An 18,434-nucleotide genomic window follows, 5' to 3' on the forward strand; every position below is an offset into this window, starting at 1 on the left:
ATTACTGCAACATCATGTACTAATTTAAATTAATGTACTGTGATCTTACTGTTTATTTAGCTTACAATTATTTTATTTTTAAAATGAATGGATTTATCATCATTAGTCTGTTCTTTCAAGGTTGCAAATGGACACCATCCAAATTTATGTCTTGTTCATGGCACAACAGTCATCAGTCAGTATTTAGCTGCAGTTGTGAGGCTATTTCTAAAGATTACAAATAATTTAAGATTTCCAGCGGTATTTTGAAGCTAGAACTGTAAAATGGCTGTGTGAATCTGTAGTCTTGCATGTCCTTCATATAATGTATTATTGACTTTCATCGGGTTTTGCCCTGTGATTACTTGTCACAGTTACTCGTAAGTTATTGTTGGAAGGTGTCTAGAGAAGTCCTCTGGAAATGCATTCTTTGTGTATTTTTTTGGCACACAAAATGTTGTCATTAACAAAATTGCTATTTGTAATTTCGCCACGATGTATTTCTGTTGAGTTAGTGCTAGCTTCCTGGAAATAGAATAAGATAAGGGTCATGTTGTTTTCCAGAGCAAAATATATTTTAAAACACACCTATCCCTGACAAAACAAAGTGTAGCACCAATTTAAGTTCTTACTGGGGGGGCCGGGGGGGGGAATCACACAACATAAAATTGAGATAGCAAAAGAACAATTTCTTTTTTTTTTTTTTTTTTTTTTTTTTTTGTAAAGCATCAAATTTTGCTCCTGGTGGGGTATCTCTGTTGTTACTTAAATGGCTCTCAGGACAGAACTTGGTCCAGAAAATGTCACTTCAGTTACAAAGTGGTCAAAAGTCAGAGTTACAGGTACAAAGTAGCCTGTTAAACTTTAGTTAGGACCCTTGTTCATACATTGACTCCCTTCATTATGTAAGTGGAGTATTACCCCCTTCCCAAGAACCTGTCCTCATTAGTACATAGGATAAATAGTGCAGTAGTGCTCGGTTAATTAGCAGTTATTTGATAGTTTGTTTTTTGTTTGAGTTTGAGGTTGCATCATTTATGTATTGAATGCCATTCAAATCCCATTGAGAAAACAGAATTATTAGTTTCCTAATGTGCTTTCCTGTAGAACTCCTTTCTGTATTGAGTGCTGTTCAAACAGTATTTTATTTTATCATCATTTTATGTACTAGTGTTTAGCAAGGTTAGGGTGAAGCATTTCTTCTACTTCTGATACCACTTTAAGAAATTACTTTTCCTAACACTTACTAGTATTATTTTTTATGCCCACTTGCTTTAATTTCGGATGTGTTTGTGGCTGCTCAAATGTCTGCAGGTCAGCTGTAGGGTCTTTCACAGAAAATGCAATACAGAACAAATGAGCACTTCTGAAAAGCATGTTTTAAAAACCCTCTAGCTTTTAGTCTCAAAACTTCAGGATGGCAACCTGAAATTACCTAAATTCTTTAGAGCAGGAATCGGCTAATATCACTGTGCTTTATCTCACTGGAATCCCTGTTCACTGGCCTCCTGTTGTTACAAGAGTAACTGAATCAGAATACAGTAAGCACCACCACAAGTCAGTGCCAGAGAAGGTCTACCCTTGTGCACTGCCCACAGTACAGAGCAGTATAAAAGAAAGGTGAAACAAATAGTCAATAATATGGTACAAAGAAAGACTGGGTTTGAGTGTTTGATTTTATGCAACCTTAATAAAGCCATTGTAAAGCAATCACTTTGCCAGGTGATTCTTCTAATCCTAGCCTTGGTGTCTTCGCCTAGTGACTCTTTCTTTTCCGTCTTGGTGCCTTGTAGTAAGATTGGTTATTCACTTCTGGAGCACCCAGCAATATATACAATCAGGATCCCACAAATATTGTACAACAACATGTTTGTTGAGTTAGCTGTATCTCACAATATGGAGCTCAAGCAGGCCTTTTATGTCTTATGTCAATGTTACCTCAGATGTGGAAGAAACAGGTGATAACTTGATCCAGTATAATGAAAGAGTAACATAGGCAGGTATTGCATAATATGGCAAAAAGTCTCATGACAGTTACTAAGCCATCAAAATAATTTCAACAAATTGTAACTGACAGAGTCTTCTAATATTTGACCAGTACTTTACATAATGTGGCCATTGCTTTTTTTGACCCGGTACAGGAAATTCTTTAGCCAAATTTATCATATTATCAAAAAAACACCCTGCACGCTTGTCTTCTATTCCAGACCCCAATGCCTGCATCTATTTTCCTGGACATTATTCCATTCCCATTCCTTTTGCTCAGCTCCTTTCCCATTGTTTGCTGTATTGACTTTCAGGGAAAATTCTCTTCTAAGAAGTCCAGACTTCTTACCTACTGTAGTGAATAGAAAAGACTAGCCATGAGGACATTTACTAAAAAGGGATAAATACAATTCCATCTAAAGATCTCTCTTGGTTTGTTCCTCTTCACTAGCCCTTTTTTTCCTTTTTTTTCTTCTTTTTTTTTTTCCTATCTGCAAAACTGTAGCTTTAAAATAGCTTTGTCTTACGTCTAACACAGCATACAGAATTTCATTTAAAAAAAGAAAGTGGAAATCATTGTCATGGTATTTCTTTGTTTCTGAGGTTTTACATTGTTTGTCCATTTGTTTTCCAAACTCTGTTTTGATTTTGCCGTTTTCTCTTCTCTCTCTCCCCCTCCCCCCAGCTTGTTTTCTGATGCTGAGATCTTTCTTAGAGCAAATTAAACATTCTATGAAACAGTAAAGTATGATAGCACTGATCACTGTCATCAGAATTGATGACCACTTAAAGATATTTCCAAGTATATACCATTAAAAAATTACTCCTTTTTCCTAGGTAAGCCACAGAATGAAAATCCTGGAGACTCTTTGTCTGACATCTATGAAGTAGCTCTTGCAGACGGTGAGTGGAATTCCCCTTGCATTTACTCAGATAAAGCCAGTACTCATAAGAAAATAAATTTAATTTTCTGAAATCTTGTCAGACATGAAGGGCAATAAACTAACCTTACCATAGTTGCATAGAGAACATGCCTTATTCTGAAACATCCACCCACACACCTATACCCACACATTCTTGTGAGGAGTATGAAAAGGGGAGGAGATTCAACACAAACATTTCCTTTTTCCTTTAATTTCAGAGTAGAGAAAAAGGAAGATATAAAGAGCTTTCTTTTTCTCTTCCCAGCATGAGTTTTGCTCGTAGTAAAGAGAGAGCTGATTTGAAATTTCAGATAGACCAATCCCACTCATACACTTGCAGCATCATTCATTGGCAGCCAGTGGCTGGGAGAAGCCTTGCATCAGGACTCCAGCGCTTGATGACATTTGCCATTCTGGTTTATTTATATTTGTGAAAGTCTAATTACTAGGGCAAACAAACTGGCAAAATATCCACTTACTTTTAGTAAACAGCAACGTAACATGTTTGCTATCCCCAGTTCTTACTTTAACAATTTTATTTCTGGTCTGACACTGTTGTGAAGTGATTGACTAACAGCACATGCTTGCTGATGGATGGAGAAGAATGTGTAAGTCATTCTGGAATTTCAGACACAGCAGTTCTGTGATGCTGGACTCTGAGGTTGCTGGCTTTGTGTGTCTGTTCTGTTGACAAGGCTTAAGGGCAGAAGAATACTGCAAGCTCACTAGCTCTTCCTTACTGGCACAAATTCAACATACATGTCAGTGATGTATGGAGTTTAGAATTTTAGCTTATTCAGTTAATTTCAAGACACAAACATCAACCTGTGTGCCTTTAAATACTTGTCATTCCCTCTTAGCATGCTTTGGTTGCCAGATTGATCTTGGAGCATGTTGATTGTATTCCTTTCAGATAAAACTAAAAGGGAAAGTGCGTTCAGGGAGCTCACTGGGTACACTTCAGACACTAAAAGATGTGCACTCTGCAGGTCCAGACCAGAACTAGCTAGAAATATGCCTCTTTGAAAGGTGTATAGTGTGGAAGGGAGTATTTAGCACCAACCACTTCTCTATTAGATCTTCTTCTGTTAGTCCGCCCTCCTTTCTGACAGGGACTGTTGGTGGCTCTCTGGGCATCTTGGGTGTACTCAAGCAGAAAGCTGCTGTAAAGCTGCACTGTTTTGATACTACAGACCTATTGTCAGAGTTTCTAAGGATGTCTCTTCTGTTCGTGTGTTGAATGCACCATGGGCCAGTGCGTTGAAGAAGTTTGTTGGTATAACTGCTCGAATGAGTACAGAGGAGGGCCACGAAGATGCTCAGAGGGCTGGAGCACCTCTCCTGCGAAGACAGGCTGAGAGAGTTGGGCTTGTTCAGCCTGAAGAAGAGAAGGTTCACCTTATAGCGGCCTTCCAGAACCTAATCAGGGCCTACAAGAAATCTGGAGAGGGACTTTTTACAAGGGCACGTAGTGATAGGACAAGGGGGAATGGCTTTAAACTAGCAGAGGGGAGATTCAGATCAGACATTAGAAATAAATTCTTTTCTGTGAGGGTGGTGGGACACTGGAACTGGTTGCCCAGAGAAGCTGTGACAGTCCCATCCCTGGAAGTGTTCAAGGCCAGGCTGGATGGGGCTTTGAGCAGCCATGGCAGGGGGTTTGGAAGTAAATGATCTTTAAGGTCCCTTCCAACACAAACCATTCTATGATTCTATAAAAAAGGCTTTTTGTCATTACTGACTCATCATTCAGGTGCTCAGTAAGGTGGCATCACTGTTCCTCTCATTCATGACTGTGATGTCCAAAAAACTGAGACAGTAAAAGAGGAAATGGTCACAGAAAACAGAATCTTAAGAAAAGAAAGGGAGATGCTCCTGCAAGGAACATCTGCTTCTGCTTTAAACCCTGACTCCTTTTGTATGAATCCTTTTTTGCTTCTATATGGGGACTTGAAGAGCAGTCCAATTTTCCCATCAGCTAAATAGTTGATGTTGTAATAAAGCAAATTGAAGATTTTTCAGCTAAGAACATCTTGCATTAAAAGCAAAAATCTCACTTGAAATCTTTGCTGAAGTTGCGTGGACCGCAGTTCTCAGTCAGCTTCTCGCAGTCATCTTGATTGTACTGCTTGTATGTAGCCTTTCCGAGTTAATGCTGTCTAGTTATTGCTAAGAGGCCCAAGAAATGAAATGGCTGCAGTTTCCAAGATTCAGCATGTCAGTCTTTATGAAGCCAAGAAGGGCAAGGTGGCAGCTGCAAATAAGCCAGTGGTTTTGCCCTGCAGAAAGTAGGTGACTCCTCAGGTAACCAGATAGGATTTGGATGAATTATGAAAAAAATGTTTTCAGGAACTCTTTCTTGTCTTTGCTTCTTCCTAATAAGAAGGAATTGTATGCAGAGATAAATTGTATGTATGTCACAGAACTGTCAGGAGAAGTCATAAACCAAGAAATGATTTTTGCTGGAACTGCATAAATTCACAGAAGCACTTTCTGTTCTGTGGAGACTGGCATGCTGAAAGCTGAAGTTTATTTTGAGTATGCGTATGTTATACAAAAGAAAGGGTAAGGTAAGAGAAGATGGAATTTAGACTTGAACTTGAATGAAAGTTGAAGAGATCAGAAGTATAAAGCTAAATGAGAAACCTAAATGAGAAATCTAAAGCAACAAGGGTGGAAAGAGCAGCAAGTGGATGACAAGACATTAAATACAAACTATATCCAATAAAGCAAACATAGCTGGGGAATGAGCAAGTGCTAACAATCAATAAGAAGTGATTGATTAAAGTGAATTGTGCAAGGCCTTGGGGGAAAAGGTGAGGCAGTACATTTGAAAATGGACAAACAATATGATCGTTTGGGGAAATATGAACTACAAGCAGCTGTGAAGACAACTGATTTGCTGGTGAGTGATGGAAAAGATCCAGTTTTGAAATGCTAATCATCATGATATGAATGCATGAGGACTCATTCCTCTAGGTGATAACTGAACAAGCCACTCACAAATATAGTTGTGTTTACTGTATTTCTGGTTTCTATATAAGAAAAGTAGATTTATTTTTATTACTAGAAAGCCGTATTTTGAGAAATTTCCTCAGGAAATTTTCTGCTTCCCAAAAAAGCATTTTTTTATAATTTGTGAAGTTTGGAAAACTGAAGCAATCTTACTCAGATGTGGGTATGCAGCTGTGAATCGCACAGATAGAATGTGAATGCCTTATTGAGGAACTGGCATTTGTTATTTTACCCACAAAATAGTCCTAACCTCAAATTCAGATACAGTTAGCTGATATGCAGCTTCAGAAAAGTCTGTTCCCCTTCTGTGAAACAGCTTTGTCTCTTTTTGATATTTACCATTAAGGCTGGTATCCTAGCACTAACCAATTAGAGATGGGCAAAGTGCAGCACAAAAAGTTGATTTTCAAAGTGTAATAGCTGTCTACCTTTTGAGGCTACCTGCAGACATCTTTTGGTCTTGCTCAGAGGTCTCATCAAACTAACAGATATGTGCATACTGTGTTACCCGTATCCTTTACCAAACTGAATTGGAGAAAGGCCAGCACTTGGTAACAAGAGAGATGGCAGCCCTTTTGCAGATAAAGAAGAGCAATCAGAGTACCTCTACTGTGCTATTCTTTCCTATAATGTTATCTGAAAATGTGCTTGTTCTTGGATTAAAGGATGGTTTCTTAAAAAAGAAAGATCTCAGATTACTCTTCATAATCCTAAGAAAAGAAAAATAATCATGAGTTAGAAAGCAAGCATGCTTTAGATGTGTCTAGAAATATCCCTCTTGATTGTGTTACTGAGAAAGCAGCATACCTTTTAGCCCGATTTAAGGGTCAATAGATTGTAGCTATTTCAAACCAAAGGTGGGAGTAAATTGCAAAGCAGCCTGTCCCCCAGAAAGTCAGTCTTGCTGACAACTCACTTTTTTTTTTCCCCTTCTTTAATACCAAATGTGTCTGGCATGAGTCTTTCTGCTGACAACAGCTGTGGCAGCATGGCACAGGGAGACATGTGGTCTCTTAGACAGACAAGTCTGAGGTAATTTAGAGCTGTACGTATCGAGAGCAGCACCACAAATTTCATCCAGGCATTGATAACAGCCCTGCGCAGGTATTGGAGCTCTACTGTGAGACTACAATGTGCTATTTGGCAAATGAGCTGCAGCAGTCCAAGCTAGCTTCTGTTACCAGCTTGATTTAAGGGATGCCATAACATGGAGTATATTGTCGTGTGTTGGTAAGCATTTTGATACTGTTAATGACATGTAGCCTGTATTCTGAGTAGGGCAAAGGCTGAGAATGCCAGCTACCAGTATCTCTCCCCCTAATCACTCCCAAAGCTGTTGCTAAAGGACTTTTCAGTTGTGTTAAAGTTCATGACCTTCCAGCCACATCATTTTTTTTTTGAACTTTGATGACAGCAAAGAATATTCTTCATCAAGAGAATTGCTTAACATGGCCAAGAAGGAAAAGTCTGGCTACTCACTAGCAGTTCTTAAGGGTGAATTTAAACCCCTATGCAGCTGAAATGTGAGCTTTTGGCCTGCTTGCCAGGTATGTTTCCCTGAACAACAACTTGACTCTAAAATGTTCCTCTCTAGCTGTGTTCTTTTATATCTATGTAATTCAAAATGTAGCCACATGACACTTATGTGTCCAAGCACAGTCTGCAATTTGTGCCAGGCCAGTTATAAGAGGCTTGAATTGTAGTTTAGAGATGAAAGAGCCATTGGGCAGCTGCAGCTAGCCCCTTTAGAATAATAAGGAAGTTGTGAGACCATTTTATCAAACAAACAAGTTTTGGAGGTCTGTTCACAATCCTGGATGCCTCTGCTATCAGTCCTTTTGTCTTCCTTGGTAATTTGAGTCAGCCACAGGAGGATGACCTGTCTCTTGTTACAGCACATCTCAGATTTAGGGCAATGTTTAGTGCTGTATTATTCTTCACTGAAACACAGAGGTGAGAGATGTGTGTGCTGATACCACAGAGAAGTGAAACAAAAATGCCAAAGTGTTCTTACTGTGGTAGAACTCCAGTAACTCTGAAGTGGATATATGGACTCTTTAATAAAACATTAGGCTTTAATAACTGAGAACTGCTAGTACACACAGAGGGCCAGACATCAGTTTGCTTTTCCCTGGAGAAGAGGCAGGACGAAACTATGTGTAATGTAGAAACTGTAAATAACTGGCTGCTTAGCACCAAAATTACCTCAGTCAGGTCGTTATTACTTCCAAACTAATCAGTGTGCCTAATAGTTTAGAAACTCTGTGGGACAGTCTTACTATGTGCCTAAAGCTCAGCTGAATGGTCATATTATTAGTGGTACTGCAGCTGAAAATAATTTGATTAGAATAAAATAATAACATGAATTGATATATAGTAAAAGATAAGCTTAGTCCCAAAAAGATCCTAAATGTGTGTGCATCCTAACCAAAGCACTGGTTGCTGACCTGATGTCAAGCCACAGACCAGTTAGGCAGTAGTTGTCATAGCCTTAGGTTGCCTCTGAATATACACTTAAAATCAAAGTATATATATCAACAAATGCCTACAGTTTCATGCAAATTATTTCTTGAAGATTATTGATAAGTTCATGGTAAATTGTTTTTTGCTGTTTTGGGGTTATTTGAAGGCAGGATTTTTTTGTTTTACTGTCAGATCCAATATGGCTGCACATAATAAGACTTTTATATCGTGTTTAGATGCTTTTATGATGACTCCATTAGGCTACAATTATGTCAGAGTGGTAAATTGTTGTGTATAAAAATATACTCAATAACACAAGAACGGGTGCATACACACCTTCACAATCAAATCAGTCTTTGCCTACTCATATATAGTAATGCCTAAAACAATAGATGGGGGGAAGGTCCTAGGGATTGCTCTGTTATAAGAGATAAATAGATGTGAATGACAATTGCAGCACTGTCAGTTGCTAAGATGACAGAAACACCAACTCCATGTACTCAGAAAAGGAAAAACTGTTCTTCATAGCCTTTAGAGGAGCTGTCAAATTGACACTTATTTGCAAGAAAAATTGTTCACCATAAATAAAGTAACAGAAACATTTTGGAGACATAGGCAAAATAGGCCAACTCACAGAAAGCTACTGTTTTTGACAAGAGAACTCAACCATGCAGGAGAAACTGGGACTCAGAATGCTTTTGAGAAAAAGATAACTGTCAATGTATTTGCAAAAGATAGATGATTCAGCACAGGGAGAAACATTGTTTAAAGCTTGTTCAGTAACGAATATGTTTACTTTGGTCTTTTTTTTGGTTTTTTTTAGAAAACAAAAGAAATTAAGATTTAAGTCAGATGTTTATACAAGTATGTATTTGATAGTTTTCTGTGATTTTTTAGAAACCTTTCAATTTCTAAGCCCTCTCTCACCATCAGTAGAAGAAAAGTTTTCAACAGAGCGGAAAAGGGAATTTGCTTTGAAATCCTATTTTACAAAGGGGATTATGGTAAAGATGAATAAATCCCATGTGCAAGCTGAGGAAAAAAGGTTCATTGAATGAAGCCCAGAGTGGTGGTTGTTTTCTGCCTCTATATTCCTCACAGTCTTTTTCTGGTCATTTATTATAAACTGCAGTTCATGCAGTTAAAGGCTGCCTTTCAATCCCACTGCACTCTGCTGAGTTCATACAGCATTTACAAACATAGATTCTTTAAAAAGTTTACATTTTATAAATGTCTGTGATAATCTTATGATGATTGCAGGAAGACTGTGATGTGCATGTCTTTTCGTGGTTTTTCCACATTAAAGAAGGTTAATTGTTTTTTGGGTTTTTTTTTTTTTTTTTTTTTTGCCTGTATGGCTCTACATTCATCCACAATTCTGCAGAGCACTCACACGTGTTTGGCTTTAAGCCTTTGAATTGCAAGGAAGTCACTTGTAGACAAGCACCTTTTCAATTATACCTCACAGAGTGCAATGGGAACATCTCTGCCTTTACCTCACATTGTACTGGGGAGTGTTACATGGGGTGACTCCTGCACTTGAATGATCTGCCAGATTTAGCCTATGTGTTCTTCCCTGTAATCATTTTTATTTTAATCTTTGACATTAGAATGCACCGCCTTTTTTTTTTCCATGTGGCAAGTTGGCTGCATGTGCTTTATTACCTTTCCATTCCCTGTCATCTGCCTAACCTGATTTGCCCATATTTCTCATCCATGTTGTGTTGATCCAGGGATAAACAAGGACCTTTTTTGTAATGCAGCTTCAGTTCTTCAGCTATCATTGCTTTGGGACCACTTGAGTAAGAACTGAAATTTATGAAGCTAGTGGGCATTTTGCTTTCTTAAAACCAGATGTATTTCAGCTGTGAGATTCATTCTATGGGTAGCCTTAGAAAACACATAAATCTTTCATAAGTTTGTTTATGCTATTTTTAATACCCCAAATCTGTCATGTACGTTGTTGACTGAAAACATGTAGCAAGTACCAAGTAATCAGAGACAGAGACAATTTATGATTCTAATGTAGACTGCAAAGGGGATAGCTAAAGAGTGTATTTGAAAAGTTAGAATTTGGAGGTGGGGGAGAGGTTGGATGTGGCATGAAAGTCGTTCAGAAGCCAGGATGGGGAATTAATTATTGAATCCACAAGAGACTAGAGAGGCTTCATTAAAATTTCTCAGTTTCTATGAAGGAATGCAATTTCAAAGTAATTTCATTAATTCAGTTTAAAATATTAAATTGAAAGCAATAATGCATTCCAAAAGGTTTTGTGTAAAATATATCAAATTGATGTATTGAATTTACATGAATTAAGAGAGAACATTGAAGGAAAATTGAAAGCATCAGCACTGTGCCCAATTAAATGAATATCTGTTACAGTAAATGTGTGTAACGTTTTATTATGTAAATATGAATTTAAATTTAAGATCAGTCCTTTCAGTGTGGCCATCTGCAGTAGATACTTATCAAAAGTAAGCCAACAAAAGTAACCTGATGGAAATGGAGCATTACCCTCTATAATAGATGATCATTCCCAGTAGGTATGCCCTGAATACCCAAGGGAAGATTATCTCATAGATTTTCTTTTCTTTTTAGCTTCCAGCTCATAGTGCTGTCTAAGCATCGTTAGATATAGTTAATAATTTGTTATACCTCAACCCTTCAAGAAGCAGTCTAGTTTTATCCATCCATTATTTAATTGTTACTGGTGCATTTTAAGAACCTCACGGATAGGTTACCATTATATAAAATGTTAAAAGAACAGATTCACCAAGCAACAAATACCTTTTAATAAATTCTCTCTCTTAGATATTCCAGCATTATAATGATATTCCTTTTATGTTTCTTTTAAGGTAATCTTCACCTACATTTGTAATTTTTTGTTAAATGATCATTTTTCAGAAAGCCTTAGCAATTAATGGAGATTCTAGCTATGCCTTCAGGTTGAAAGCAAGACTGTAAAGAGGATTCACAGTGAAGATATCCAAAATCTAAGTTTTCAAAAGACCTGTACCTCAGGGTACCTCTTCTGCCCACATTAAACAAATATTTTCTGTACATTGCTCTATTTGTGTTACTAGAATTTCATTACTATAGTATTAAATCCTTAAAGAGCTACATTGGTTTAGATAATGCCACCAAGACAAGGCTACCTTAATCTCTGGTATATTGCTCATTCAGCATTGACAACACTTCAAGTGGTTGTTTCACGTTCTACATTTTAGGACAGACAGTGTGCAACTGTTGGTAGGAATCTGAGTGCTGGAGGTTAGGGCTCTGGATTTTGGTTGTTAAATATATAGTAATGATAATATAGATCCCTGTTAATCTTGAACAGCTCTACATGGCTTTTATTGATTGTTAGGTAGACCTGACATTTAGTGAAATAAGTCTTGCTTGATGGCTTTTAGCTAATAAATTGCTAGCCACTTTTACAATCAGCAGGGGAATCCCTCATTCTCTTAAATACCCAACTCTTTGATGTAAGAGCCACATTTCTTAATAATTTGATTATACTCTAGGGCTGTGGAATTCCAATACTGACTGGATTGAAGTCCTAATATTGTAATTACACATCATGAGGCATAATAAAAATATTAAAATGAAATTGATGTGGGAGGAAAATATTGTAGTTCAAAACAACTTGTTATCACTAGCATTGAGCTTCTCGGTAGATTAATTATTGGGGACATTAAAAGATGGAAATAACCACTGTCTTCTTTGATAAGCAGAGTGCAGACTGTAGAAATAAAGCTGTCATGAACTTCATATAGATTAGAATGCATCCACAGGATCACTGAAGAATGATCACTGACAGAAAGCTGACATTAGAGAATCTACTGCCTACCAGATTTGCTATTCAGTCCTTTTATTTTGTCAATCTGATAATGAAATATTTCTTGTCTTTGCAATACTCCTTTGCTTAAAGTGAGGTATAAAAATTTCAGAAGCAGTATGTATCTCACATGAGTTGTTTCTGAAGTAAATTCTATGTGCTTAAGATTTGTGAGTGACTTGAAATATGAACAGATAAAACAGATAATATTCCCAAAATATGTGCTGTGGGTATACAGTATTCTAACTGTTTTCTTAAGCAAGGGTTCAGGCCTTCCTTTTTCTGAAGGGTGGTGCTAAATAAAGTCTAGTCTTCACAGTGATGATCAGAGAAATTAATGCATTTATTTTTTGAGTTGGATTAGCTAAACTGCATTCAACTGTGGGTAGATTCTCATTCAAAATCAAAGTAGCCTTTGTTTAGTGTAGCCTATCTAACTTTTAAATTAAATTAAACAAATGGAATTAAAACTGCTTCAATTCAATGATGTATGTCTACACAAAGGTTCAGTATAATTTTACCAATGTGCACTGAATTCACAGCTGAAATTCAGAATTAGTTTGCCTTGAAGGCATGAGAACATAAGTATGAGTAGTTTGGGAAATTTCTGCTAGGTGGTGATGAACACTGAACCTGCCCTCCTTAGATGCTCAAAGAACCTTTAGCTTTCTCAGTGAAACATGGACAAAAGCTACCTTTCCCTTTCTTTCCTTGTTCTGAGATCTCTAACAATCAAGGCACATCTCTGCAAAAAACCAAAAAAGGCTAACTCAGATAAATCAGACTTAGCATACCCAAGTTTCTATACGACATTCCCTGGCATAACTTCACTTAGCAGGCATATTTATTATATAAGTTTATTAAATCTATGCCTTTGTAAGAAAGGCAAGATTGGTAAGGAAAGGAAGCATTCTATATCAGAGAAACTGGTACATACGGGAGAAATAAAGGCAAGCAAGAAGTGAGAAAACTAATTGTAAATTATCAATACTGATGCTGAATGGAATGAGTTCCGTGCTGCTTAAGAGCACCATGTGGTTTGTGTACCTCAGTCACTTGGGCACTTTTGCAAAAAACCTGAAAACAGCTGTGGTAGTTTTTTGAGCAAAGCTAAATTGCTGCTGTTCTGCGTTCTGCCCATCACTAATTTATATTAATATTCTACATTGATTTAAGAGGAAAAGATGCGACTGAAAAGTTATTTGTGTCCTTGAATGTAATTCACTGTGAGTGTTCCATAATTTACAGTAATATAAGATACTGTTGAATCCTCTCAGGACATTTTCTCATCAGCCAGTCAAGATTTTTTAACTCTGTGCTGCTTGGAATACCATTAATCTAACTAGGTAACTGCAATATGTTGGGTAATCCTGTGTGATGAAGAGCTGTTGCAGTCCTTTGAGATGGGTAGCAAGAGCATTTTGTACAGGGTAATAGAGTGTCTGGAAAGAAGTAGTAATGATAGAGCTGGGAAGTAGCAGGAGTGAAGGATGGCTTTTTTAAAACATAGGCTTAGTCAGAGCTCTGCAGATGCAGTTGTCAATTCTTTTATGTTTCCTTGTTAAAATCCTGTGATATGGTGCAGGATTCAGTATGGTTCTTGGGCCTTTACTGGTACAGCAAAACGGAAAAGAAACTTGTTGCCAGCTATCTGTATGCCTGGCATAGCATTTCCAAACTGAGAATATCCTACACAAAACGTGTGTGCCTTCAGTCCATCATTTTGTCCATGAACAAAAGCATAGACTATTGAGTCTGTGTCAAGGAAACCTGTGTCTACTGTTATGGTTACCTGTCACAGCTATCACTGCCTGCACATAATTCTGTAGACAGGTGGGCTGATGTTGTAAATATGTAGCATGTCCTTGTTTATATATAGGGAAAGCAAGAATGGTAAAAATCTCAGTTAATCCCAGCATATGAGAGTTTGTTCTGAGACTAAAGAACTGGTTTACCTGTGTGACCCCGTTGATCATGACAACTTTGGTCTAAAGGCTGTGACCCTGTTGATTTCAGCAGGGCAAAGCATATGAGCAGAGCCTGTTCATAAAGCTACAGGCTGCAGGATCAGAACTTCAGAGGCAAGCTGAAGCTCTTTATCAAAGGGGGAAACCTCACTACATGAAAAGGAATTTTGCCAGGCTTTTATGAGATACCCTTAATATGATTCCAAATGCCATATGAGCAGTATGTTGGAAACCGCAGCATTGCCATGTTTTGTTGATCTGGGATTGTTAACCGTGTCCTTATCCACATTATTTATTTCAGATCACAAGACTAGCTCTGATGCTAACTTGTCAGATGTCAGGAGAACATCAGAAAAAACAGACCTCAGTTTTAAAACAGAGATACTTTCTGAAACATTAGAAGCTAACAAGCAGTCAATATTGGTGCTTCCGGGAAGAATATTATGTGAGGTAAAGTTTTTGGATGCAAAAATCTTTGGGATAACAGTCAATGTTGTTCTCTTCCTGCTGCAGTCTCATTCTTACTATAACAGTTTTGAAAACAAATAGCAGATAAGGGGCCAAAATGGGAGTACATTGAGATTGCAGCGGGATTTATTTTGCCTTTGGGTCACAGCCATACTGCAGCCAAAAGATTTACAAATAAAATAGTTCTGATACAGCCTCTGTGGAATTTTATCTCTGTTAGAATCATTTGGCAGCTTGGGCAGAGATATTACTGTCGTGTGGGCCTTGCAGTTCAGAGGAAGCATGTAGTTAGGCACTTCTTGGGAGATGTGGAATGTCTTGGCAAGAATCCATGATGGGTGTATGGGTACATGCATATGTGCCCATACCATAGGTTACACAAGTGCTTGCTTTTGTGACCGTATACCTTGTCTGATTTGAAATGAAATCAGAAATATTTATATATGCATATCTGTATGCGTATCCAACAGACACAAATGTTCATATGTGTTTTTAATCAGAGTTGCTGTGAGAAAATAGGTAAAATGTAAACAGAGGAAGTACAATATCCAGCACTCTATTCCTTTATAAAAATTAGTGGCCACGGTCAGATAAGGATGTTGCAGCGTACATTTGCTTGTTACCTATCTTTCAAAGATGACTTACGCGTGTGTTGTGGTTTAGACCCAGCCGGTAACTCAGCACCATGCAGCCATTTGCTCACACCCCCACCATTTTCCTGCATCCCCAGGGCAGGGTGGGGAGGAGAATCAAAAGCATGTAAACCCCACAGGTTGAAATAAGAACAGTTTAGTAACTAAACCAAAGTAAAATAGAGTGTTAATAGAAAGAATACCAACAATAACAACAGTAATAAAAATAGGAAACAACAAGAGAAGAAATCAAAGCTCAGAGAACACAGGTGATGTTCAGTACAGTTGCTCACCACCTGCTGACTGATACCCAGCCTGACTCAAGCAGTAATCTGCCCTTCTGGGTAACTCCCCCCAGTTTATACACTGGATATGATGTACTGTGATATAGAATATCCCTCAGGCTAGTCTGGTCAGGTGTCCTGATTCTCTTCCCTCTTGGCCTCTTGTGCCTCTCATCACTGACAGAGCATAAGAGACTGAAAAGTCCTTCATCAGGGTAAGCATTACTTAGCAACAACTAAAACATCAGTGTGTTATCGGCATTGTTCTCAGACTGAAGCTGAAACATGGCACTGCACCAGCTACTAGGAAGAAAAAAACCTGCTACAGCTGAAACTGAGACAGCATGTAGTTTTATTGTTGAGATCAGTATAGCTCTAAGGGAGTAATATTTCCTCTGGTTCAGGAGGCAGTAGAGGGGTATCATCTCACATTACCTGCTGCTTCTGTCTTACTTTACTGTCAGTTCACTGTAAGAGTGTGAGTGAGTATTTTAGGTTCCTCTTGTCAGGCTGGATGTCATACTTGTAGACTATAAAGTAGAATGGCCTTAGAAAATGTAACAATTCACCTACATATATTAAAATACTGTTTTAAACTACTGTTAGGTAAGCTGAGTTTAAAATACGACATTAATTGTGCCATTTATATCAGTAAAATGATAAAGGGGAGCACTGAGATGGCATCATGGTTTGGTATAATGATTTTTCTGTGTGAAGCTGTTGGTAAAGGACCTTTCCTACCAACTTCTGTTTTCATTTGCATTTTACACTTTCAGTATAATTTGCTGAAGGACTTATGGGAACATATTTTAATTTTATAGAACCCTGGTGAAATATTCATTTTGTTGAAAGATGAAATAGATGATGAAACTTTAGAAACTGAACTCATAGCAGATAATCAACGAATTAGGACACAGCCAGCCGCTTGGACTAAGAAGATCAAGTGCATGAAAGCCTTAGGTAAGAAAAACATTTTTTACCTTTAAGTAAATAGGAAACTTTGGACTCCCTTCGCTTTTTCTGATAAGTAATTTCATTTCTCACTATTTGTAGGTGTTTCCTGTACATGGGTTTTGCACACAGAACATGTATTAATAATGCAGAGGAGCAAGGCCTTGCGATTTATGGGAAATGAGGTTCTCTTAGATTGTTTTTGTGTGGTTAAATGGCAGGTGGCAGTCTTAAAATGTCATTGATTAGTCACAGATTAACAGTCTTCAAAATCACTGCCATAAAATGCAAAGCTAATATTCTTTTCTTATTACTCTTACTAAAATGTTTCATTTCATATTTAATGTAGTAAATTTGGCTATATTCCTCTCAAATTCTTACTGAGACAGGAACCAATTTTTCTTTGTTCATGTCCATGCCATTTCTCTATATCACTCGGCTTGATGGTTTAAATGGTTTAATGATTTTTTTTCAACTGCTCCAGCTTAACTAGTTGCCAACAGTTTCAGCTGTTTAACAATAGTTTCTCTTAGGAGATCTGTGCAGATTTAAGGACCACACCTATCCCCACTCACTTGATGTGAGTTAAGAACTAAAGAATTTTTCATCTAAGTATTCAGTGTAGCTTGCTACTACACTGCATGCTGTGAATTCCCAAGGAACTGATAGAATATTTTGTTCTAAAGCCATTGCACTGGGATAGGAAGAAGAAATATACACATATAGGCTAACATTTTCAACAGTTGCTTCTTGGAGCTACATTTGGGTAATTCTGTGGCCCGATTTTCATCCTGAATACTGTTCTGAGATGATGGTTACAGATGGCCTGAGAGTCCTTTATCACTGTGATGGTGCAGAGAGTTTGTTTTTAGAGACCTGATTGGGAAGTACATGACCAGCTGGAAACTTCCATCTGTAACTGGATTTCAGAGAAGGAAAGCTGAAGTTCTCATTCACAGATCTTACAAGATTCTTACAGAATTATTATTGTGGCAACAATATTGATCACAGAAGGGCTTCTATAGTGGGTGAAAAAATAAAATATTAACAGTAAATGAAATATTCTGAAAAATTTGGCAGAGGGCTGCAGACCAAGTTTAATTTTGTTTCTTTTATCAATTGTTCTCTCTGAAGGCTTTTTTTCTGTTTCGAAATCTGGGAATGTTGGAAGTTTGGAGTACCCTTTTTAATAATGATTCAGATGATCTCATGGTAGAAATAAAAAAAGGGGGGGGGCAGTTTCCGTTGAAGTGATTTAAGGTGATGTTCTATTCGTTTAGTTTCTTTGGCATTATTACTCCTCTTCATTTTCAGGGTTGCCCATTTTTATTCTTTTTGTGGGCAGAGTTAGAATTTTAAGAAAACCGGGTTAGTGTTGGTATGGTACAGCAGGATGCCTGGCACAATGAATTCTAATTGTGCTCATAAAGACGGCTCATGCTGTATACACAGAGCAAGCCATACTTAAGCAACAGACTGTAGAAATGCTACTTTCTTTTGCTTTCACTAGGTAAACAACTGGAATGGAAGTAATTATACTGCAATTTCTGCAGCCTAGTTCAAATTCAATTTTGAGAACCTTGCCAGCAATTAAGAAAAAAGGTTCAAAAGATTAATAGCAATTCCACTATTTGTAATAAATGAACTTTTCCTTAATCTGTAGGCATAAGGGAGCTGATTATAGGTCATCAGTCTATTGAAGGGAAGTTGAAAATTTGAAGCATACTGTTTTCATCTCCTTTCTAACATGAAGTAATGCAGTAGCTTTGTTTTATACAGATTTACAGATACATATTTTCTTTTGTCAGCTTTTTAATGTTAGACTGAAAGACCTGGATAAAAAATTGACTACACTGAATCATCTGTGAAATGTAAATCCAGTTCATTGGCTCTATGCATTTTCTGTGAGATTTTCCTGGGTTTTACC

At 37.5% G+C, this 18,434-nt stretch overlaps 1 protein-coding gene across 1 annotated transcript in view; it reads left to right on the forward strand.

Moving 5' to 3' along the window:
- Nucleotides 1-18,434, forward strand: part of BANK1 (B cell scaffold protein with ankyrin repeats 1) — a gene marked incomplete at both ends in the record, with an annotated part of 139,469 nt that overhangs the window by 20,206 nt on the left and 100,829 nt on the right. Inside the window, 3 exon segments of the mRNA XM_080637543.1 lie at nucleotides 2,803-2,868; nucleotides 14,474-14,622; nucleotides 16,378-16,516. Coding sequence (XP_080493669.1) covers nucleotides 2,803-2,868; nucleotides 14,474-14,622; nucleotides 16,378-16,516 — 354 coding nt within the window.

The sequence above is a fragment of the Psittacula echo genome (genome assembly GCF_963264785.1).
Source record: "Psittacula echo genome assembly, chromosome: 1".
Taxonomy (NCBI): Eukaryota; Metazoa; Chordata; class Aves; order Psittaciformes; family Psittacidae; genus Psittacula; species Psittacula echo.